Source organism: Metarhizium robertsii (assembly GCF_000187425.2).
Source record: "Metarhizium robertsii ARSEF 23 chromosome Unknown MAA_Scf_3, whole genome shotgun sequence".
In the NCBI taxonomy this organism is placed as follows: domain Eukaryota; kingdom Fungi; phylum Ascomycota; class Sordariomycetes; order Hypocreales; family Clavicipitaceae; genus Metarhizium; species Metarhizium robertsii.
The window spans coordinates 2,882,401-2,905,431 of NW_011942171.1; the positions used below are offsets into that span (position 1 = coordinate 2,882,401).

Consider the following 23,031-nt stretch of genomic DNA (forward strand, 5'->3'; position numbering starts at 1 on the left):
GACGAGTCACGCCAATTCGGGCCAATTCCAGTTCAGACCCAGCCAACGTAAAAAGTCAAAGTTGTAACCGACATCGAGCCTCTAAATCCGGCCGGCCAACTCCCCAGCTCCTCGGCGTCCTCTGCGACTAGTCGGGGATGGATGCTCATCCATGTTTTCCGTTTGTTTTCCGCCGTCACATCGACCGACTCGATTCGACGTTGCTCTGAAATACCTGCTCACCTTACTCCGTACATAAATGTTGGAGAACCCCTGCAGCGAATCCATGCCTCAGCTGCAGAAACTTGCCAACGGTCCCTGCATTACGACTCGGCAACTTGCATGTATTGTCACACACAAGCTCAGTCTGCAACTTGCGCTTTCTGGCCAGGTGCAAGCCCTCGGCAATAAGCCTCTCTAGCGCCTGGGGAGCCTCCGTCTGCGGTATCATGCCGTTTGCCCGGCATCGGCACTGGCACGAGATAGTAGGGGCCTGCGCAATCTGTTGACAGTCAAGGAAAGATAGAGAATGGTCCACCAACAACATGTACTGAGGTCGCCCTCCTTTACCAACCCCGCCGCCGCCAATCCTTCTCACGTACCTGTTGGGGATACCAATAACGCTGCTGAAGCTGAGATATTTCACGGGACTCAACCGCAGAGCGATGGAGCTGCGAGCGAGGGGCGCCAGGCAGTTTTGAGCAGCTCTGCGGCGGATGATGACGAGTCCGGCTCCCATCACATTGGCTCAGATGTAGAAGACGACGCTCCAGGTTATGGTTGTGAGGCAGTATCATTGTATCCGGGAAGAAATTATCATCGACGTCCCAGTGCCAGCTCGACGACAGCATATATCGTCCACAGCTCTTACGGGCAACCACACTCGGATAGGTAAGCCGCCGTCCTCTCTCTTCATCCTCCTCCGTCTGCTAACAGGCACACTTACATTTCAGGGCCGCATCCACGCGGTCTCTGTGGGCACGAGAGCTTGACTATCGAGAAATCGGAGGCCGTCGCTACTGCAAAGAATACTTTATGCCCAATGATGAGATCGAGCAGCTACGCCTGACCATACAACACCAAGTGCTCATGCATGCATTCGACGGCGAACTGACAATCACTCCCTTGAGCAACCCCACGCACGTCTTGGATGTTGGAACTGGGACTGGAGAATGGGCCATCAGATTTGCCGAACTGTTCCCCGATTGCGAAGTCGTAGGAACAGACATATCTGCTATACAGGAGACCCAAGGAGTCCCGATGAACGTCTTTTTCGAAATCGAAGATGCAGAAGAGTGGGACCGACCTATAGACCATTATGACTTGGTGCATCTGCGAGGCATGGAAGGAGCCTTTCGCGACTGGAGATGCATTTATGAGGATGCATTTGATTCACTGAAGCCCGGCGGGTGGATTCAAGTGACAGACTACGACGGCAAGGATGGATCTATCCAATTCTTTTCTGGTTTCTCTCCAGAGTCGCCTGTTTTTAAGATGATGGACGACCTCTTTGTTGGGGCAGAAAAGTCGGGTCGAAAACGAGGCATGTTTCACCTTGACCAGCAATACTTCTCGGAGGCTGGTTTTGTCGATATACGGGTCTCTGAACATATTCTCCGAATGAATCTGCAGGAGGACAATGTGGGTAAACTCTGGCTAATGTGCTGGCTGGATGGAATCGAGGCGTACTCTCTACGCACGCTCACAGAACAGATGGGATGGGACGCTGATGTTGTCAAGACGGCGTGTCGTGAGACGGCTCGGGAAATTGCTAGTCGCGCGCAAGATTCGGAATCATGCAAGACCATGGTACTCAAGATGCGCACTGTTTTGGCGAGAAAGCCCTCTAGGGACGAGTCTCCTGTTCCTACCAGCTCCTCAGATGAGAGTACGATACATGGAGAAAGCAGTGACTCAACATCTGAAATAGATGGTTGAAGAGATCGAGGGTGTTGCTAGACTCGGAGGACACATAGCTATGGCAGGATGCAACCTGATTATTATTGCAGCCAGTTGATGGGCGGCACGGCCCCCGCGACGGCGTTTTGACGTTGATAGGTATTTGGATTGAGGCCAGAGTATTGATAGTGGGAAAGAATTATCTCTAGGAAGAGCGTTGGAAAATTCGAACTCAGCTGTGGTCTACGTTGTTCTGTAGGCACGATCTTGTCAAATGCCTGAATTTGACGATGTGGACATGGCCCTGGTAAGTTGCTTGGGCTTGAGCACTTGGCTAGACAACTAGAAAATGATGCATCGCTGCTCAATCGCACTTTCGAATCAAGTTGACTGGATATGAATATCACCTCGCTTTAGTCAACCTATTTTGCTGATGAAAAGGGATAGACAATTTGATGCTTGGAGCTTTCACGGCCAGGGCAGCAAGCAGGCATGTGCCATCCATCTGCCCAAATACTGCCAGGCGTACAAATGTGGAGATGGAGGTCAAGTTGTAGTGGGGAGCTCCTCCAACCACCATCATCGAGGACACACTGAACCTCGCCTCCACGATCCTATGGGCTTCACCCGCGCATCGTCATCCATTTTTTTTTACCTTGCCGCAGTGACCTGGTTCTATTCTGTGCTCTTGCATACGATAGAGTACAAGAGATTCGACCGGATATGCGGCTGTAGACTTCCACCATGTCGTTCAATCCCAATGATGGCTTCGTGGCCACCGCACCGACCGGAGATGCCTCTGGCATCGACGAGCTACCCATCTTCAATGTGGAACGCGCTCAAATGGCATTTTCTGTGACGGCGGAGTTCGTGGCGGCGCAGGTAGCGAACAACATCATGATCTTGGCCTTATCCAACGGCCGGATTCTGCGGATCGACCTGAAGCGGCCGGAGGACATTGATGGTACGTCACCTCTGGAACTCGACGCACTGCTACACGTGAAGGCTCAGCATCGTTCCTAACTATCTGCAGATATTGATCTACCGAAAAGAGCATCCGAGATTGGCGTTATTCGGCGCATGTTCCTGGACCCGACTGCCTCTCATTTACTGATTTGCACTGCGCTGGGCGAAAATTACTACCTTCACACGCAATCAAGGCAACCTCGGCCCTTGGGCCAGCTGCGCGGCGTTGCAATCGAGAGTGTAGCGTGGAACCCATCTCTCCCAACTGCGTCAACACGCGAGATTATCCTTGGTGCCTCCGACGGCAACATTTACGAAGCATTCATCGAAACCGCCAACGAGTTTTACAAAAGAGAGGTCAAGCATCTCAAAAACCTGCACAAGCTTCCCGACGGTCCTATTACGGGCTTGTGGGTCGACGATTTGAAGGGCAGTCCGGATACTCGAAGAGTCATGATTGGCACACAGAGCAGATTGTTCCATTTGGTGGGCAAGATTGGGCGGAGTCACGACGGCAGCGGCTCTGTATATACGAAGTTATTTGAATCGGAACAGCCTCTCATTCATGAAATCCCGCGAAGCTCATCCGGCGGCCATTCGACAGTGGTGGTCTCCCCAGATTCTCCTGAGGGGGGTCGTGCAGATACTACTCCAGACAGAGCGTATGCGTGGTTGTCGTCGCAAGGAGTGTTTCATGGCAAGCTTCTGAATAGCCCCAAAGACAGCAGCCTTGGATCCAAGGTCTTCGCAGAATCAAAGACGCTATCTAAGGCACAAATTATCGCTCCGGAGTCCACAGGTCGGCATAAACCGACCGCAGAGACTGTCGATTCCTTACTTCTCACCGAGTGGCACATGCTCAGCCTGGTTGGCAATCGTGTTATTGCCACCAACCGCCTCACGGGCAATACGGTGTCTGAACATGACGTCCTTGCAACTGGCCAGAAGGCTATTGCCTTCACCATGGACATGCAAGAACGAACGTTTTGGCTCATCACGTCTGACGAGATATACGAGATTGTTGCCCGAGACGAAGAAAGAAATATTTGGCAAATAATGATGAAGAACAGGCAGTTTGATTCGGCATTGCAATATGCTCGTACACAGACGCAAAAGGAGACCGTTGCAGCGGGCTATGGGGACTACCTTGCGAAGAAGGGACATTGGACCGAGGCAGCTGTGCTGTATGGTCGTAGCAACAAACCATTCGAAGACGTTGCGCTCAGTATTATTGACAATAATCAGGCGGATGCCTTGAGACAGTTTCTATTGACGAAGCTTGCCAACACAAAGAAGTCTGCCACTCTACAAAGAACGATAGTTGCTAGTTGGTTAGTCGAGGTATTCATGGCAAAGCTCAACTCTCTCGACGACACCATCATCACACAGGCCGAGCTTTCAGAGACTATGAACCCCGCTGAGTCGAAGATGATTCTAGAGTCTGTTAAAAAGGAATTCCACGATTTTGTCAACAAATATAAAGGCGACTTGGATCGGAAAACGGCATACGACATTATTAGCAGCCACGGAAGAGAGGGAGAGCTTCTATACTTTGCTAATGTGGTCGACGACTACAACTACGTTTTGTCGTACTGGGTACAGAGAGAGCGTTGGGAAGAGGTCTTGAACGTTCTCAAGAGGCAGACGGACGTTGATGTCTTTTACCGATACAGTACAGTTCTCATGACTCATGTTCCGCAGGAAACGGTCGAGATCCTGATGAGGCAGTCCGAACTAAAGCCTCGTAGCCTCATCCCGGCATTGCTTGAGTACAATCGCAGCTTCTCTGGGCATGCAAACTCTCAGAATCAGGCAGTCCGATACTTGAACTACGTCATTTTCCAACTAAACTCTACTGACGCCGCTATCCACAACACGCTCGTTTCAATATATGCCTCGCACCCTTCAAAGGACGAGTCAGGACTGCTTTCTTATTTGCAGGCTCAGGGCGATGAGCCACGGTATGATCCTGATTTCGCGCTGCGACTGTGCATCCAGCATCACCGCACTCTTTCCTGCGTGCACATCTATACGAGTATGGGCCAATACCTGCAAGCAGTTGATTTGGCATTGTCACACAATGAAGTTGAACTAGCCGCAGTCATTGCCGACCGGCCTATGTCAAACCCTCAGCTTCGAAAGAGACTCTGGTTGGCAGTGGCTCGCAAAGTCATTGCCAAATCAGACGGAATCAAAGCGGCCATTGAGTTCCTCAAGAGATGCGACCTTCTCAAGATTGAAGACCTAATACCATTCTTCCCTGACTTTGTGGTGATTGACGATTTCAAAGAGGAGATTTGCCAAGCATTGGAAGACTATTCTCGGAATATTGACAGTCTGAAGAAAGAGATGGATGAGTCGTCACAGACGGCAAGTAATATCAAAATGGACATTGCGGCACTAGATCATCGATATGCCATCGTCGAGCCTGGGGAGAAGTGCTACGTCTGCGGACTGCCCTTGCTTAGCAGGCAATTCTTTGTGTTTCCCTGTCAGCACTCATTCCATTCGGATTGCATGGGGAGAAAGGTGCTCGAGTACTCCGGGTTCGGGCACTCAAAGAAGATACGGCAGTTCCAGATGCAGATTCACAAGGGACTGGTAAATGGGGCCAAGAGGGAGGCGGTGGTTGCTGAACTCGATGCTTTGGTGGCTTCAGCATGGTAAGTTTGCATTCACACAGCTTGGATAAATGATGTATTGCTGACTGTTGGCAGTATTCTATGCAGCGACTTTGCCATCAAGAGAATAGATGAGCCGTTTATATCTGCGGACGACAATCCTAATGAATGGGCTGTGTAGGGAAGAGACGATTGTATTATATTTTTGCAGATTAGCGTATACCCGAATGCATTGATGCCACGGATGTATGATCCCGCCAAGGGGGCGCACCGGACATCTTTCTTCAAAACGTGGCATACCACCAAAAGATTGGTTCGGTCTCAGTACCTGCACTCGGTGACGTCGAGAGTAGATTTCGTGATCATCAGGATGGACACAATGACACCGTAAAGCCCCAAGACTTCGGCGAAGATGAGGATCAGGACCATGCCTACGTATAGTCGCGGTTGCTGGTTGCTCGCTCGCACTAGGTCAGTGTTAGCCAACAGCACCCAACAAGACACAAAAAAAAAGGTCATTGTCGAGATTGCGCTGCCAAAGACCAAGTCCATATGTTTGCAATAGCCGACGCAGAGTGTTGTGACATACCGCCAGCATCGCCGATGATGCCAATGGCAAAGCCGGCAGCTAACCCGCACAAGCCGACGGCCATGCCGGCCCCGAGCTGCAGGAAGCCGGTGTGGGCGGGCATCTTCTCCCTGATGCCGTTGGACATGATGACGGCGGAGACGAGGCCGTATATGGAGAGGATCTGGGCCATGATGGAGCAGAGACTGCGCTTGTCAGCAACATGATGTGCCGGCGGGATGCTGCTGCCGGGAGCTGCACGTACGTGTTCTGCATCAAGCGCTCGGGTCGGAGCACGCCGCATGAGAAGATGGCAATGGACGACTTGGCCGTCCCGTAGGCGGCTCCGAAGGTGGTGAAGATGATGGCGAATGCGATGCCCATGGCTCCGAAGAAGGACTAGATATTTGTGAGTGAGGCGCTGGGGGAGTCGTCGACGGAAGAAGGGACTGACGGAATACATGGGACTATCAAAGTGGGAATTAGCAGTGCTTTGGAGTTTTGTGTCGGGAATTTCGTGTGTAGGGGGGAGTGTACCAGCGCTCCATGGAGGCAAAGACTTGGTCTTCCATCTCGGTGTTGGGATTTATGAGAATTTGTGGTTGCTGCTTGGAGGTTAGGGAAGTCGTTTCAGAGACATAGGTTCAAGTAGGACGCTGCTTATATTTGATATGTTTGCGGGAGGCATCCGAGGGGGAGTAAGCATATAGTCGCCCCCCCGTGGTTGCGTTGTTGCCTGAAAGGCGTCGCATCAACCCGATTGGGATGCTACGTCATTTTCAAGTGGAATATTACAGGCTAGGGGGATGCTGTAGATGGATTACGGCGTGAGATTATGCCGGGGATGGGAGACGTGTGTTGGCTAGGCAGACGTATTCGGGATGATGGTGGTGCGCCAATGGTGATGGGGGATGGTGGTTTGGGGGGCTGAATAGGCAGAAGGATTGGGGGGGTGAAGAGCAGTGGCTCTCTTTTGACGGAAACTGGCTGCGTTTCAATGAGATTGAAAGGCTTTGTTTTATTTTTGATTTTGTTTTGTATGATACGAACAGTTGTGTATTGCATCACGCCAGCGCAAAGTTGGTGCCGCGATGACGACCAAAGCCGCATTAGGGGGGCGGCAAAACACTAAATTGAGCAGCCACGTCGGACTGTCCCTCCAATACCATCATGATTTTGAAGAATATAATACAATTGGAAGAGACGCCAAGCTCGTCAATGCTCCAGCCAAAAAACGTGGCGCGCGAAAAAGTAGTTTGTGCTGCCGGGTAGGACAGCCACGTTGGGCCATGTAATATGGTGAAGGTGCATGTGGTGGTTGGAATTTCCTCTACTCGCTATGCTAGCACTAGTGTTCTATCACGTGCTGCAACTGCCCTAGTCGGTGCAATATGAATTCGGAGTGCGTAGATACTGTCTTCAATGCTGTTTTTGTCCCCAGGGGTTTTCATCTCAACGGCAACAACAACATTCAAAACCGAGGCATGGCCAGAATAATCAAAACTTGACATGGGTAGAGAATTTCCTCCAGCTACTACTATACCCCGGAACCATCTAGGTACACGGCAAACCTCATTCAACATGGCCTCCGGTGGACCTGGCGGCCCTTGACCCAGACAATCTTGGTGTTGCGGTCATCGCCGTTGTACATCCACTTCGCCACGATATCCTTCCAGTTGCACAAGTCCCATTCAAACAAATCTACATTTCCATGATCCTTATGGTGCCCTTCTTTGTGGTCACCAACGATATGCAACCCCACAAGCTGCGCATCCCAGTCCTTGCCTACTTCAAACCCACCGACTTTATCCTCCAGACCGACCACCTTGGCGCCGCCCCTCGTGGCCAGATACAAGACCTGCGCAACCGAGAGGTTGACCTTTTTGCGTGTCTCCTCATCCGGGGCTTTCATGGCCAGGTGTCTGCTGACGAGCACGGCCTGCCTTGCCGCCTCCAGGATAGACGGACTATATCCACCGCTCATGTCTGTCCCCAGCCCAACGTCGATGTGTCTGTCCCATAACCAGAGTACGCGAGCCTCGCCGCTCCCAAGAGCAGAGTTGCTGCAGGGACAATGGGATACCTTGGACTTGCGTTCACGAATAAGTCTAGCCTCGCCCTCGCTTAAGTGCACAGAGTGTCCAAGAATTGTCTTAGGCGTCAGCAGACCGTACGTATCATATACCTTTGCGTACGATCCCGTATCTGGATACATGTCGGCAACGTCTTTTATCTCGAGCGGATTCTCAGAGATGTGTGTCTGTATCGGCAGATGCAGCTTGCGGTGCATCTCGGACAGCTCATTCATGGCCTCGGGAGTGCAAGACAGCGCAAACCGAGGCGTGAGAATAGGCGAAACAAGATCGTAATCGGGGTCCAGGTCGTCAATAAACTCAATCACCTTCCTGGTTCTGCTGAGAGCCTCCTGGCTCGATGGATCTCGGAGGCACTCAGGACTCAAGTCCCCGTCCCTGTCCATGCACACCCGGCCGATAAACGCCCGTTGACCCAGATGGAAGCAGATCTTGGCCAGCAAATTCGTCGCAGCCACATGGGTAGTGGCGTAGTAGGCGGCCGTGGTGGTGCCGTGGGCCAGAGTCCGCTGTACACACGCCGTGTACACTTGCCGTGCGACCTTCTCGTCGCTGAACCTCTCCTCGCAGGGAAAGACATATGTTTCCAGCCAGTTTATAAGGGTCGATTCGCCAAACACGCCCACAATGGGATACTGAGAGGCGTGGACGTGTGTATCTGGGTCATTTCTGCTTAGAGCGTGTGGAAGAGCGCCTCTGGTCATGGTCTTTTCTTACCTATGAAGCCGGGGAAGAAGAATTGCCCGCGTCTGCAGGAATAAACGTCTACATCGTGCTCGTGCCAGCGTAGACGGCACAGCAGCTGCTTCTTGGCTGTGTGGACATCGGCCGAGTCGTCGTCGATGCCGACAATCTTTCCTCGCTCGTCGACGGCAATTGCTGCGTCGAGAAAGAACTTTAGTTCTTCAGGCGTCTGGCTATGTACAAAGTTTCCCAACATGAGGCTCTTCCTCCTTGACGGCTTTGAAGAGGATTCCATGTTGTCCTTGATTTGCTTTTGCTTTTGAACAGGTAAAGTTCGTCAGAGGACGACCCAATCTCGGTTGTCAGAAGGATTTTTCTTCCGTCTCTTAAATGTAGACGGAGAATACGGAGTAAGAAAGGTAGGATTATTGGTGGTGAGATTGACAAGTTGGACTGGGGGCTTTTATAAATTTTGACTTCGCCGCCGAGGTCGCCTTCTGCAGTGCTGGGCTGGCATTAGACGAGTGCAAGGACGAGTCAGGACACTGCCATGGAGAATGTCTCGGCCAGAATTATCGATGCAACAACTTGGCAACGAATCCGGACCCGGCCAGTCACCGAGAAGAGGTTGGCGAGCGGTCGATCCATTACTAGTACGTGCTCTTTGCATGTTTCACAGGAGGTCACAAAACGGGAAAACGCAGCCAGCCACCGCCCAGCGACTTGCATGCAACCACCACCTCACCATCTGTCCTCTGAACGCGCTGGCCTACTGCTGCTGGATCCCCAGTGCCTGAAAGATGATGTGCTACGGAGTATACTCCGTGAGCGAGTTGTCATACCCTGCCGGATAAGTTCAGCCCACTTTAGTCCTAAGCATTCTTGCGGACCCGTTTTCGATGAGAGTACCGAGCCAGTTTAGTTTGTTGACGCAGTTGCACACATGTCTTGTAGGCTTAGCAACTGAGTAGTGCGTGACTTGGCTGGTATTTTCGTCTGGACCCCAAAATGGTGAATGAGGCGAAAAGATAGAGCTTCTGACTTACCGGAAATATGCCCACGTCCCAGCACGTGGTAGCTGGAAATGCGCCAGGCGGTTCTGGCCAAGACGGCTTATCCTACGAGTAGACCTCACAAAACAGCCCCATGTACTCCTTGCAATTGAATCATCTTTGGCTGGCTGGACTAGTAGTAGTTACGACTCAGTTAGGCGCAGCATGTTGACTAGTGGCGCTGACTCGCAGTGTCTGCCATGCACGTCACTCTTTTGGTGGGTTTGTCGATGCAAATGTAACACACCAAGAAAGCTTGCCAACGTTGACGCCCCCTGACTTGAGCTCGAAATGCTCAACTTTAGTCGGCTCGTTCAGTCGACTTCTTTTTGCGCAACAGAGAATAGAGGTTCGAAATTATGCCAACAGAAGATGTTGCTCTTCAACACCTGCCGTTTCGTCGTAGGAGATTCGAAAACTCCCGACTACCGGTTCTGGAATAACAGTTCCCCACTCTTAGCCGCTACCAAACGACGGCCCGGTCCGTAGCGTCTTTTCTCTTGCGCTTTGGCCGTTATGATTATTGTGGTTATTAACTATTGTTGTTGCGTCAAAATATTATTAGCATCCGACTGTACACAAGAGGACTCTTCTATTTGTTTCAAATCTCTAACAGCATGTAGGGGTCAGCATCTATCACTTAGAAGCACCGGTCGGAATTTTGAACAACACCGCTTTGCCTCCGGGACCTTGCCCAATACCCTTGTCAACACGAAAGTATCCCTTCCGCTCCAACTGAATAATGTCCCCTTCAGTAAGCTCATTGAAAGGGGATCCCACCCATGCGTCCGTTATCGTGGCTGTAACGGTGTTAAGATATTTATCCAAGTCATCCTCATTGGCAAGGCTATTCTTGGTTAAGAGATGGTGGTTAAAGTCCCATAGCTCCGCTCCGATAAACTCTTCACCCTGAAAAGTTAGCTATTGAATCTTCTTTTCTGTCTTCGCAGCGTTTTCTTCAGGATAGAGCTCTAATTGTAGCCTTGTAGTAGTTTGCCTATTTTCAGATTTAACAATCTCGCGAAGAAAGGCATTCCCCACTCATAAGGGTGATTTCTTCTCCTTGCTGTAGCACGACAACATCCACTTGTTTAATATATATTTGGCTCGCGAATAGTACCATATTTGTGCTCAAAGCCAGCATCTTGGGGTGCCTTGGTTGTGGTTCTTGTTGGGGAGTGTCGGGAGCCCCCTTTATAGTAACCAAGTCTGTATTCTCCGTCTCTACAGCCATATGCCTAGGAGCAATCGGATCAACGACTTTCTTATTTATTGTCCATAAAACAGTCTAATACATGGACACGATATTACGACTCGGACCCTGTTTTAACAGAAATTCGCGGAGGGCTTCTATCGTAAGGCCACGGCGAAGAATGAATACCTTGTATATAGGCATTCTTGAGTCGTCCCAGCTATTTGTTTACCTTGTCAGATTTAACTACCTTAGAAAGCTATTTTTTTTTTTTTTGGAATAAAAAGTCTTAATAAAGTTAGTTCTAGTAAAGTTTTATAAATAAATATTATACAAGTTAGGAATATTTAGGAACTAGTAGTATTATTTGTTTCGATCAGAGTATTTCGTAGTTTGCAGAGCATGCTTTACCCCCTCAATAGAGTCAACAAGGGGATAAGCAAAGTCGTAGGTCGGGTAAATATTCCACGTCAAGCCAGTTCTGTGATGAGGCCGTGGTTCAGATTCCCAGGTTGGAAATCGATAGATAATGGGGTCACGCATTGCACCATTTGAGCTATCAAAGGTGATGCGTGCGCGAATGCAATGCCTTTTGCCCAGCGCTGCCCCCATTCGCATTTCTTCAAACATGGCAAGGCTTTCTGCAGGAGGCCGATCTCTCTGGATGCTAGGAAGGCGCTTATATCGATCTTTCTTCTGAATCTCGGGATCCGTGTCATCAGCATACGCCGTGGCAGAGCGTAAGTTAAAGGCACCAATGCGGACCATGTTACGAGCCAAGGTGCTTACCGTCAACGGATAAACAACAGTCACTTAGACTTCCCACCTGGATCCAAGGTCAAAGATACCCGATCACACGGTGCCAGTTTCTGGACACGGACTGCTCGCATAGATATCGAGTTGCCCGACAAGACGCAGAAGGCTTACTTCCTTAAAGTCTCCACCAGCGAATTGGGGTATGAGCATGCTCCGTCATCCCTCGTTTGCTGCGCCCTCTCGAAACCCACGGTAGGGCCCTCAAACCTGTTGCATTACATGCAGATATTTGGTATGGAAACCTGGCTACAAACGCAGCTACAGGGGAGCCAGTGTACTTTGATCCATCGGTCTTCTGGGGTCACAATGAATGTAAGTATCTGACTTCTTACATCCGGTATTGCTAACCGGCAGGACTTATGATGACGCAGATGATGTTGGAAGCATGGATACCCCTCGTTACCGACTGGGCCGGCACTGGATGAGAGAATACCACAAATTCTTCCCAATTTCAGCCCCAGAAGAAGATTACGAGGCTAGAAAGGCCCTTTATGCTATATAAGCTACGAAAAGATCTTGCAACGCGCCGCGGTAGCTAGCTCACCTGTCAAATAGAAATGGACACTTCTGTGCTTCAACGCTTTATCCCGATAACAAAAACTTTCGCAAGATGTAAGACATGTCACACCCTGTTGATGGACCTGTACTAATATGCAGCCACCGCAGGGAAATTGGAGAGATGAGACGACTACTCCAAGTTTACCCACACGGATATCAGGGCGAGTAATGAAGAAAGGGAAAATATGATGAAGCACAGCAGAGAAGAGATGAATGGCATGAGCAATATTGGGCTGTTGCTGGGATGTCTGGGTTAATGTCGACCAGCAAAGAGTTGTTAACCCAAGTGGGGTTGGCCTTCATGTTTGATGGCTACGAAATGTTGAAGTCGTCATAACCATGGATTTATATATGCGCACATTAAAACACGTTTGAATGGAGAAACCAGCGATGAACAAACAGGCTATTGGAGCTGCAAGATGCTGTCACGATGGTTTAGCGACGCCTTGGATTCGAGACGATCAATATTTGAAGACACTCACCACATGATTATGGACCAGCCATCCATACGCTAGAGTCTTGCAGGCTCTGTGCCACCATTTCCAACAAAGGTACGGTGCGTCTCTAGGAGAACAAGAAGTACGACAACGAGACACGAAGCAGATGTGATGACAAGGAACCAGAATATCCCTCTCCAGCCAGGACCAGCGGCAAAGGCGCCGGCAAGGACAGGGCCAAGACTCGGAGCTGTCGTGATTCTATGCCAAAAAAAATATCAGCAAGATAGGTGGAAAGGATTGTCAATAGGGACATAGAGCTGCGAGGTCAAGCAATGATACAATACACACAAAACTGTTCATGGCGAATGAAGGAAACATTCATAACGCTTACCCAAAGGAAAGAGTGGAAACAAATGCACCAGTCTCTTTCACCAGGAGTGGACATGTCGGCGATGACTCCATACGCAACGGAAAAAGTTCCTACCGAGATCCTTTGGCAAGTCGCCTCCTGCCATTTGTAGAGCACCATACTGGTTGGCAGTTCCATTCTGCTTCTCCTCTTGCCAATTACTAGAAAGGGATATCGTAGTCATGATATATGGCTGGATAACTCGTGAGCTCTGTGTTCTACAACAAATCTTTGTTGTAAACCAGCAGATGAGGGGGTCTTTCGCAATGTTCCAATCAATGCCTCCTCTCCGCCGTTGTCAAACCTGAATCTTGTTCCAACTCATCACATGTGCAGAGTACGTCGTACAATGCGTCACACGGAGAACTTGATCCGTTCAATCAACAATGAGAGGGGTCAGTCGGCTGAGAGTACCATGGCCGCCCGCAAGCCTTCGGAAATGTGCTCAAACCAGAGTCTGGCTTTTCTTCTGTTGTGTATATGTATGCATTTTTGCGTCATGACCGGATCGTTGACGCCCTATCTTTCCTTGCATCACACTCTACTCCGTCCCATACCTATCAGCTGTCAGCACTTTCGCCATGTCGCCAGAATACTGGGAGATACAAAACAATCGCAAAGAACACAAGGGCGACATCGAACTTGATCCGAATGTCAAAAAGTGTAAGTCTTGCATAGCGGGCAGAAGTCACTGAAAAACGGAACGGTAACATATGACATATGTAAAGCATTAGAACTCCCCCCGTCGGCTCATTTTCGCTGTGAAGGCCACGGGGCAAGCAACTGGAACACGACAGCTCGAATCGAAGCCGAGGTCGATGGGAACCAACTGTCATACTTTTTGAAGGTGGGCATATCTTGGAAGTATTCCCCTGCTTCATGTAACTTTACAGACGCTGCTTGATCCTAACCCTCGTTTATACTAGCTGGCGGAGGGAAGAGAAGCTCGCTACATGCTTGAAGGGGAGTACGAGTCCTCAAAATTGATCAATAAAGCCATTCCAAATCTCTCTCCAAAACCATTAGCCTGGGGGAAATGCGAGAAGCCCGGGGGCGATTTTGACAAGTACTTCCTCATCTTCACATTCCACTCACTGCTTGAAGACAAACCCAAGCCTAGACCCGACATTCCGCGTTTCGCCGAAGCAGTGGCTCAGCTCCATACCCTTAGCATGAAAGAGTATGCCACGTCGAACCCTGATGAAAAGTTTGGATTCCATGTAACCACCTACAACGGGACGCTTCCGCAGGACAATACTTGGACCAAGTCCTGGAGAGAATTCTACGTTACAGGAATGGAGCGGATGCTGGCACTAGAGGAAGAAGCAAGAGGGCCGAGTGATGAACTGAAGAAGCTTTCAGAACCCTTCCTCAGAAAGGTCATCCCAAGGCTTCTTGATCCCATGGAAACAAATGGCAGAAGCATCAAGCCTGTGCTGCTTCATGGTGATTTGTGGTTAGGAAACGTCTCTTGCCAGAAGGCGTCTGAAAATAACGATCCGCTGTTGTTCGATGCTGCAGCTTTCTGGGGCCACCATGAGTGTCAGTTCCAATTTCGCATTGACTTGCTCCTTTGAACCTCCTTTTCACCTGAAATAAGCGACTTTGTATTGCCCCTTTCGAAATACGGACGCTGATGGTCGTGATTTAGACGAGCTTGCTACTCTGCGTCCCTTGGCAGATGATTGGATCAACGAGTGTTATAGAGCTTACCACGAGCTCGTTCCAAAATCCGACCCCGAGGAAGACTGGGATGCCCGCAATGCCCTCTATGCAACGTCTGTTTGTTTCATTGGAAGCTACGCAATACTTTTGCGACTGACCAGCTTTCTTAGGCGCCTCATCATCCACGACTCGGCAATTTACCCGGATCAACCTCACTTCAGAGAAATGTAGGTCAATTTATGAGTTCACGCTGGACATTTTCTAATCTAGTGGTAGGTTGATTGACGAGATGCGAAAGCTGGTGGAGCGGTTTGCCTCGTGTCATGATGAGCATTGAGAACATGCCATACTCGGCTCGGATAGCACCAATTCATTGTCTTTGACACTCGTTGACAATCTACGGCTGGTGAATTTGTCGTAAAGGATGTGACGACCCGACAACGTAGTTTGGAGCGAGCGAGGGTCCATCTGAGCGTATGAAGCTATCTATAGATCGAGTGGAGATTATCTAATAGTAAAAAAAGGAATTGTCTATCGATATGTGAGGTGGGAGTTGCGACTGAGATGTTGTAGTAGCCTGCTTTATCAGCAATATGCCCGGAAACAATACGACCGATTCCATTGTAGAAAACGACTTGGTTCCTCAGCACATTCTGTCCAACTATATAGTAGGTGAAAAGGTGTGGCCACCTATACATGCCTGCTTTGGTGCATTGGAACACATACTGAACACCAACAGGAACATCGCCATCTCCCAGCATGGCAACGACAAGTTGCACCAGACCCCCAACGCAACTTACAGAACCTGGACGATGACGCTCTCCAGGGTGAGGCGAATGGCATGTGGGCTTACCTTGAGGAGGTTTCCTCCAGTGCCTTTCACATCTGTTCTAGACACTCACACTTGCACTCGCGATGCAAGGAGCTACACAGCACAACTGCGTTACACGGAACCCTGACGCCGGAATCAAGCTCCCAGATGAGGATGTCATTCGGTCGAGATCAAGCGCCGGCTGTCGTGTGGTGCGTCGTCTGCACAGATTGGTGAGACTTGATGCAGTACAGCTGCTGGGATAAACATAACCACTACTAACGGATTGTCTAGGACTATCGCGACTGTCCCTGGGCCTCAAGAAGGAACGTATCCTTTCAACCCGAAGCAGTTCCGCGTAAAATATCCGTTGAACTTGGACGGCGAGGATCATCGGCCAGGTATGGGACCCGTCAAGGGACGACCGGCTCACGAGCCAACATCCACATCATTCTTTATAGAGAAAATCCGCCCTGCGGAGCTGGTCTGCGATGTGTTGGACAGTGTAGAGGAATCGCAAGTCTCAATTCACCCAAGTAGCCACGACCTGGCCATCCAATAGAGCAATCGTTACCACGCATACTGCAGCCATGATCAAGAGGAAGCAGCTAGGCTTTCAACCCTTACAACATGGCGGTTGTTGTTGCCATTGACAAGCTCATTGATGCCTCGGAGACGATAGGAGCGGAGGGAGAGGGGGTGACCAACAGGTAGGTCTGGAGGCAGACAAGGCTATCATAAGAACCGCAGGGCCCGTGTGTAGACCTACGTCCTGTGAAAACGCAAAAGTCCGGGGAATTGATCCAGGCAATATGTTTCTGCCGAACTTTATTAATCAAGACATGGGGGGGGGGGGGTTGTGGGAGGGGCCGTTGAGTGGCATGTCTTCCGAAAATGCGTTGAACGCATTATGTGTGTATCTGCGTCTATCAAGAAAAACTCGCAGTGAGTAGACTGTTTATTCCTCATTGAATAACAATAGACACAGAAGGAATGTGTCAGGCAAACCTAACAGCGCGGGGGATTGCCTCCGAGGCTCTTGGACAAACACGATGCTCATGATTTAGTTTGGGCGATTTTGGGGCTTTCCGATGTGTCGGCCTATACCAGAATCAATATTCATTCAAGAATTTGGGAACCGCTCTTTCAAGTGCGGCTGGCCGGCTTGTCTTGTCATCCTTAGTTACCAACATTCAGCTCAGATTCCTGCCACCAGACAGCTTACTCGAGACTGTTGGTCCTTCTGCGCCGGCGACTACTTGATAGTGCGTGCCATATATTAACCTGCAATGAGCGACATTAAACTAGTCAAGTATTTTGGTCTGTTGCATATATAAGCTGTCGATGCGGCGACTCTCCCCGCCGCACGTCAGCGAGTAGGAAATCCAGGTGCATGTCTGACAGTAACCCGTCACCAATAATAGAAACACATGTCAGAGAGATGGCCTTGTAGTTGAAACCTCAATCGGGCGTCTAGATCGAGTGGATTACTGCACCAAGTTGTTACCGCGGGCACACAGTCGTAGAACGTGGCCACCCGGGCCGGCGTCACGAGGTAAGAAGAGCCCTGCGCGAAACGGGCATCGAACATTGGCATTTCCGATCCGAGAGCCTGATGTTACGCAATGTTGAGACGGAGGCGGTCATGGTGCTAAACTTGGACAACCCTGATACTAGTGTGACGTGTCAGAAGGAGTAGTAGGGGCCTGCTCTGTTTTAGCATGAAAGGCTGTTAGAGTGTCCACTACCCTTTTGGAGTATGAGATAGGTCAATAAGCAAGCGACTTGAGGCATGCGCGAGTCTGAAGAGACGCGGTGATGGTGATGGACCGATTGTTTGCTGGGCATGGTGTCTCCCGAGTCATGAACCATGATGGGTTGCGGGAGGTAAGTGAGCAGAGGCACCCGCCAACAGGTTGTTGTTGATGCATCGCATTACAATCATGCCGTGCTTGAAATTGCATAGATGTTCCGATGTTCCGATGAACCACGCGAAGACACCAGATGGGCTTCGGTTGAGTCTTTTCTCTGACGTTGCGATAAACATTTGCTAGATCAAGCCGCACGTTGTTGATCTGCCGCGTGGCCTTGTCCACACATCAAATCAAGGCGAGGAAGGAGCACACAACGGGACTTGCCTTGTTCATCCCTCATCATTCAACACCGCATACAGTTGTCGATCACACCAGCCTCCCAACCTCGGATTTGGACGAGGTCAAATGCACATACTCAAACATTGGCGTCTTCAATGGCGCCAGAGACGACACCCGCCGCCGCATGCCAATGCCTACACTGTTCCAGTCCATGGCCAATAGAGGCTATCTGGCGCCGAACAGATGGGACGTGGCGTTTTGGTCGATGGGCGAACGCCGAAGTGAAACGAGCATGGCACGAGCTCATGCGGGCCAGCTGGCCGCCATGCTATTATTTACGCGCCGGCCAAGGACTCCAGCTATTCTTGGCAACAGCAACGAGGCTTTCCGGCCCCTAACACCTCGACGGCTTTGTTCCGTCGTACCTCTGCAGCATCCTGATGTCGGCTGTTGGTTTCAAATGTCCTGACACAGCCATGGAAAACGACAGCAATGCGAACAGGTCGGTCATGCTATCAATACACCAAGTTGAACCACTGCTGTTGATGGCTCAGGCGAATGAGCGCTGCGATGACCAATTTTTCGTGGCTCCTTGGGCTTGGCAGCGCGACATTCGCCCGGCTAGCTCTACGCATACCACATCAGTTCTCTGTACTTTGTGCTCTGAGCTCCGTTTTCCGCACTTCTCACGGTCGTCCAACATCTCTTGCCTGCATGGCGTAGGCCGCGCGTCTCGGAAATCAGGGGCTCCATGGGCTGAACCCTGGAACGCCCCGCAGGATCTCACTCTCAATCGTTGACAGTTCCTCAACACGGCATTGTTCTTCCCGTTCCCCTTGTGGCGATGTCTGGTTCATGCCTAGCCTTGGCGGTACTACGAATCTCCATGTTGCGTGGGAATTCTGACCAGGCCAAAAATGGCATCCTTCCAACGAGAGCTACTAATGCATCATGAACCGCTGGCATCAGTCTCCATGGCCTCGGGCATTTCTGTATCAGCTAGTCGTTCGTTCTGATTCCTCATGCTCTGTTGCTCCATCAGCAGGCTTGTATCTAATTACTGTTGTCTCGACAGTCTCACCATTCATTTCTCCAGTGCCGTATCTCAACTCTTTCTAAACCATCACACACATCGCCGCGAGTAGGCGCAGGCCAATTCTTGCCACCAATTGTCCCGAAATAGCCGTCCTATTCGCCAACTTCGACGAACTGTACTGCCCGCTGCATGCCACGGCACAAGGTGGCGTCTTAAAAACACCGACGAGATTACGAATCCCAGGGTCCACTAAGCCGCAATTGCCGACGGCACCATACAAGTTCGGGCATTACTGTACCGCCAGTGTTTTCTTCCGTGAGGCTCGAAGCCAACTTGTAGCCCGGGAAAGAGAGCAGGACAGATCGGTAGAGCGGCAATTTCTTCGTCTCAAACTTGCGTAATCGACGTCGGAACTTTGAGAAGGGGGTCACACACTATTCCATCTTACGACGACGACTTTATACTTGGTGATATTTATTCACCGAGGGAGGCCCACGTATGCCATATGCCACATAATCAATCTATGCAGCATACACATACACCGTCGATATGAATCTCAAAATGAAACTCCTCACCTTCACTGCTCTTCTGCCGTGTGTCCATGGTCTGTCAATACCAGATAGGCAAGATGGATCGCCTCGGGTGCTTGGCTTGCCGCTACATCGCAGTCAGATTCGAGACCCTGTCACACACGATAGGAACAGGATGCGGAAAAGAGATGGCACCGTCAATGCAACAATCGATAACTTGGTACGGTATCCTTTGCAATGAAAAATCATTCGCCAGCGTAACTCACATATTCATAGCAAACCTTGTACTTCCTAAACGCTTCACTAGGAACTCCGCCACAAAATGTACGACTACACATAGACACTGGAAGCAGTGATCTGTGGGTCAACACACGAAGTTCTCAGCTCTGCTCGATGAGGAAAAGGCCTTGCGCCGAGTCTCTCGTGTACACAGCCAATTCTTCGTCAACGTACAAGTATGTCAGCAGTAACTTCAACATCTCCTACGTCGACGGATCAGGTGCAGCAGGAGACTATGTCACAGACACAATAAGCTTCTCCGGGGTGAAATTGTCTTCGCTTCAATTTGGAGTCGGCTATGAGAGCACCTCAGAGCAGAATGTACTAGGGATAGGGTATCCTAGTAACGAGGTTCAAGTAGTGCGATCAGGACTCAAACCGTACGACAACTTGCCAGCCAAGATGGCAGCCGACGGGCTCATCGCATCCAGTGCATACAGTCTGTGGCTGAACGATTTGGATTCCTCAACCGGCGAGGTCCTGTTTGGCGGTGTTGACAGGGATCGGTTTCGGGGGAGCTTGATCAGTTTGCCCATTCAGAAGGTCGGCAATGGTTATAGCGAGTTCTTTATCACCATGACTGGCCTCGATGTCGGGTCCAAAAATGTTGGCAAAAATATGGCATTGGCTGTGCTTCTCGATTCGGGCAGCTCATTAACATACCTGCCCGACTCAATGGTGGAAAGCATTTACGGAATGGTGGAGGCGTCGTACGACCCATCTCAAGGTGCCGCTTTCGTCAAGTGCTCTGTGCAGCAGACAATTGCCTCCATGACGTTCAATTTTAGTTCGCCGGCATCCGTAACTGTGCCTATGAACGAAATGCTCATCAATGTGTCTGACACGGAGGGCGAGCAGCTGATTTTCGGAAACGGCGAACCAGCCTGTCTTTTTGGCATCTTGCCAGCTGGAAAATCGTCTTCTGTCCTGGGCGACACTTTTCTCCGTAGTGCCTACGTGGTCTACGATACAGAAAACAATGAAATTTCTCTAGCGAATACGATATTCAACGCCACGACATCCAACCAGGTTGAAATTAATAGTAAGTCGACCGCACCATTTGCAACCAAAGCCAGCAACCCCATCACAGCGACGTCTGGATTGCCTGGAGGGATCAATTCGAAGGGCAACACTCAGCAGCCAGGCAACGCGGCGAGTAGTCTTGCCCCATCGTTGACGTTACTTTTTGTATGCATGATGGCAAGGGCTCTTATTTGAACCGTGGGCTCTTTCAACACAGCTGATATATACATGCGCTTTATTTGGGGCGTGAGATCTAAATTTAGAGAGGTTGGTGCATTGCGATGGCGTTTCGGCTTGGATATGGCTTATGAGCATGGGACAAGACCAATCGTTAGATAATATGACTACCATATGGCTACGATTTGCAACACATAGTTATGTATAGATTAATAATCTACGTCTCAAAATCCCAAACACAAACACATGTCTCTCACAACAACCTTGTTATGGCCGCCGGATCCTGGTGCCGACTTCCATGCCGGCCGCTCTGCCCCGGGTCCACCCCGCGCCGGCCCCTCACCGGCGGCCAAAGTCGGCAAGTTGTGTGGGGTCTCCGGGCCAGTTAGAATGCGTTCGGCCGGTGCGATGTTTCTTATCTTTAAGACATATACCTGCATGATACTAACCTCGCATCTCATCCCTCCTTGTTTCTTACTATTTCCGACCCGCGAAACAGAACGGCAGCAAAGGCGTTACGCCAGCCTGGCCTGCTGTGAGGTGGGAGTGCATAGACACAGCGCGCGGAGCAGTTGGTCATGGGGACAGATCTGGATGCACCGGTCCCGAACACCAATTCGTCACGGGCATGTCAACTTTTTCGTCGGTATCTATCTGAAACTCTCTTACCACAGGGGAGCATGCCTTGCCACCTCGGACGACAAGACGGACACTCATGCGTGTCAGGAGTGTAATTTAGTGGAGGGCATGTGACGTTTTTCGTAGACGAGGCGAGGTGGATAAAAGTGCAATTCGCGTTTCGCAGATGAATATCATCATTTTGATGAATTTTATATTTTCTCGCCGAGATGGGATTCTCCAGCCGACCTACCCACATGAGTTGGGAATAAAGATACTTTACACAAGACCTCAAGGGTCTCCTTGCCCAGATGCGCCAAAACCGCCCTCCTTTTCCGGTAAACAAACACCACAAAGCCGTAGCTTGCCCCCCCCCCCCCGCGGGACAGCAACCACCGTTAGATGAGAAGACGTGATTTCCATACAATGCGCAGTCATATTCCTTCCTGGCCATGAACGAGAGGACGTCATGGCCCAGACATATCCGCCTGCCACGCCGCAGACTGGTTCCAAGACTCCCAACCCGCCGTTGTTTCATCAATGCCAGCCATTGTGAACAATGCTTCCGTGATGGAGGATGTGAATAGCGTGTCCTGCATAGATTGCATCTGTGCGGCCTGCCACATTTGAGGGACCACTCTTTCCTGGAAGGCCCTTAGATCAAACCTGTTCTCTTCGGGAGTGTTGCCCAGCCCAGGCGGCGAGGTATGACTACTTCCTGATAGAGGATCTGAGCCGGCTACGCGATAAGCCGGCGAAGACGTGGACGAATTCGTGCGGTCTGGCAAGGCGAAAGATGCGTCTCCCAGCGGATTCCGCACATCGACTCCAGGGGCAGCGCTAAACGCGGTTGACCGATTTCCATGGCCTGGCGTCTCATCCGCCTGGCCGTCCATTGCGGTACCCATGAGTCCGACCGAGGGACTTGCACTCGGTGACATCCTCTTTCTCTTGTGTTCCGTTCTGTCTCTTGGTCCGGCGCCGACGTTGCGAGTTACTGCACCGAGAACCGGCTGGAAACAATCGCAATTGATTAGTTCTCGCACGACGGGATCGGCCCCCCCCGACGCTAATGGGGGGATGCCTTTGTCTAGTTTCAAATGGCCTGGTGGAATTTTGCCCTGGGGGTTGTTGAGTGGGAGCCTGCCTGGCAGAACAGGGGTCACTTTGGAATGTTTCGATATCGAACTGCGCGTAATTAATGGAATGTTGGAGTTGTTGGCGCCGCCAAAGATTGAGCGGTACTTTTCCAAGTTTGGAAACTTTAGCACGGATGTGAGCTCGTTTCTTTCAATATCCAAACAGGCTTGATGAAGAAAAGCACAAGTGACTTCGTGGTTCCGACCAATTGCCTCCATTGCCTGGATAATAATTTCAAGATTTGACTTGTCCAACGGTGTGAGACCAGACTGGGGGTTCAACTTGGCCAAGTAGACGTATACCGTTGTAGAGCAGTATAGCGACAATGCACAAAGAGGACTTTTCTGTGAAAGGTGTCAGCGCTGGAGGAAAAAAGAGAAAG

General features: G+C 50.5%; 10 protein-coding genes across 10 annotated transcripts in view; 7 read left to right on the plus strand and 3 right to left on the minus strand.

Moving 5' to 3' along the window:
• Positions 1 to 508: 508 nt before the first annotated feature.
• Positions 509 to 1,917, plus strand: MAA_03547 (methyltransferase; the record flags this gene model as incomplete). The annotated part of the gene is made up of 2 exons (XM_007821545.1): positions 509 to 870; positions 933 to 1,917. 2 exons carry the CDS (start codon positions 509 to 511, stop codon positions 1,915 to 1,917), a joined length of 1,347 nt encoding a protein of 448 aa, XP_007819736.1.
• A 705-nt stretch (positions 1,918 to 2,622) lies between these two features.
• MAA_03546 (vacuolar sorting protein) lies at positions 2,623 to 5,646 on the plus strand (the record flags this gene model as incomplete). Its single annotated transcript, XM_007821544.1, has 3 exons — positions 2,623 to 2,842; positions 2,912 to 5,507; positions 5,562 to 5,646. The coding sequence occupies 3 exons, from the start codon at positions 2,623 to 2,625 to the stop codon at positions 5,644 to 5,646; spliced, it is 2,901 nt and encodes a 966-aa protein (XP_007819735.1).
• A 140-nt stretch (positions 5,647 to 5,786) lies between these two features.
• On the minus strand, positions 5,787 to 6,496 carry MAA_03545 (V-type ATPase subunit C; the record flags this gene model as incomplete). Its single annotated transcript, XM_007821543.2, has 4 exons — positions 5,787 to 5,932; positions 6,055 to 6,239; positions 6,299 to 6,432; positions 6,488 to 6,496. 4 exons carry the CDS (start codon positions 6,494 to 6,496, stop codon positions 5,787 to 5,789), a joined length of 474 nt encoding a protein of 157 aa, XP_007819734.2.
• A 1,113-nt stretch (positions 6,497 to 7,609) lies between these two features.
• MAA_03544 (Guanine deaminase) lies at positions 7,610 to 9,105 on the minus strand (the record flags this gene model as incomplete). The annotated part of the gene is made up of 2 exons (XM_007821542.1): positions 7,610 to 8,784; positions 8,844 to 9,105. 2 exons carry the CDS (start codon positions 9,103 to 9,105, stop codon positions 7,610 to 7,612), a joined length of 1,437 nt encoding a protein of 478 aa, XP_007819733.1.
• A 2,534-nt stretch (positions 9,106 to 11,639) lies between these two features.
• Positions 11,640 to 12,372, plus strand: MAA_03542 (Fructosamine/Ketosamine-3-kinase; the record flags this gene model as incomplete). Its single annotated transcript, XM_007821540.1, has 4 exons — positions 11,640 to 11,794; positions 11,864 to 12,010; positions 12,067 to 12,182; positions 12,242 to 12,372. 4 exons carry the CDS (start codon positions 11,640 to 11,642, stop codon positions 12,370 to 12,372), a joined length of 549 nt encoding a protein of 182 aa, XP_007819731.1.
• A 1,486-nt stretch (positions 12,373 to 13,858) lies between these two features.
• MAA_03541 (Fructosamine/Ketosamine-3-kinase) lies at positions 13,859 to 15,279 on the plus strand (the record flags this gene model as incomplete). The annotated part of the gene is made up of 6 exons (XM_007821539.2): positions 13,859 to 13,940; positions 14,006 to 14,124; positions 14,204 to 14,819; positions 14,929 to 15,055; positions 15,113 to 15,169; positions 15,219 to 15,279. The coding sequence occupies 6 exons, from the start codon at positions 13,859 to 13,861 to the stop codon at positions 15,277 to 15,279; spliced, it is 1,062 nt and encodes a 353-aa protein (XP_007819730.2).
• A 256-nt stretch (positions 15,280 to 15,535) lies between these two features.
• Positions 15,536 to 16,315, plus strand: MAA_10973 (Small GTPase superfamily, Ras type; the record flags this gene model as incomplete). The annotated part of the gene is made up of 3 exons (XM_011412918.1): positions 15,536 to 15,610; positions 15,682 to 15,986; positions 16,048 to 16,315. 3 exons carry the CDS (start codon positions 15,536 to 15,538, stop codon positions 16,313 to 16,315), a joined length of 648 nt encoding a protein of 215 aa, XP_011411220.1.
• Positions 16,316 to 17,626: 1,311 nt separating this feature from the next.
• Positions 17,627 to 18,315, plus strand: MAA_10974 (uncharacterized protein; the record flags this gene model as incomplete). Its single annotated transcript, XM_011412919.1, has 2 exons — positions 17,627 to 17,640; positions 17,808 to 18,315. The coding sequence occupies 2 exons, from the start codon at positions 17,627 to 17,629 to the stop codon at positions 18,313 to 18,315; spliced, it is 522 nt and encodes a 173-aa protein (XP_011411221.1).
• Positions 18,316 to 19,443: 1,128 nt separating this feature from the next.
• Positions 19,444 to 20,909, plus strand: MAA_03540 (eukaryotic aspartyl protease; the record flags this gene model as incomplete). Its single annotated transcript, XM_007821538.1, has 2 exons — positions 19,444 to 19,632; positions 19,689 to 20,909. 2 exons carry the CDS (start codon positions 19,444 to 19,446, stop codon positions 20,907 to 20,909), a joined length of 1,410 nt encoding a protein of 469 aa, XP_007819729.1.
• A 1,067-nt stretch (positions 20,910 to 21,976) lies between these two features.
• Positions 21,977 to 23,031, minus strand: part of MAA_03539 (binuclear zinc transcription factor) — a gene marked incomplete at both ends in the record, with an annotated part of 3,044 nt that continues 1,989 nt past the window's right edge. Inside the window, one exon of the mRNA XM_007821537.1 lies at positions 21,977 to 22,993. Within this exon, the coding sequence (XP_007819728.1) occupies positions 21,977 to 22,993 (1,017 nt within the window). The remainder of the gene's footprint in view (positions 22,994 to 23,031) is intronic.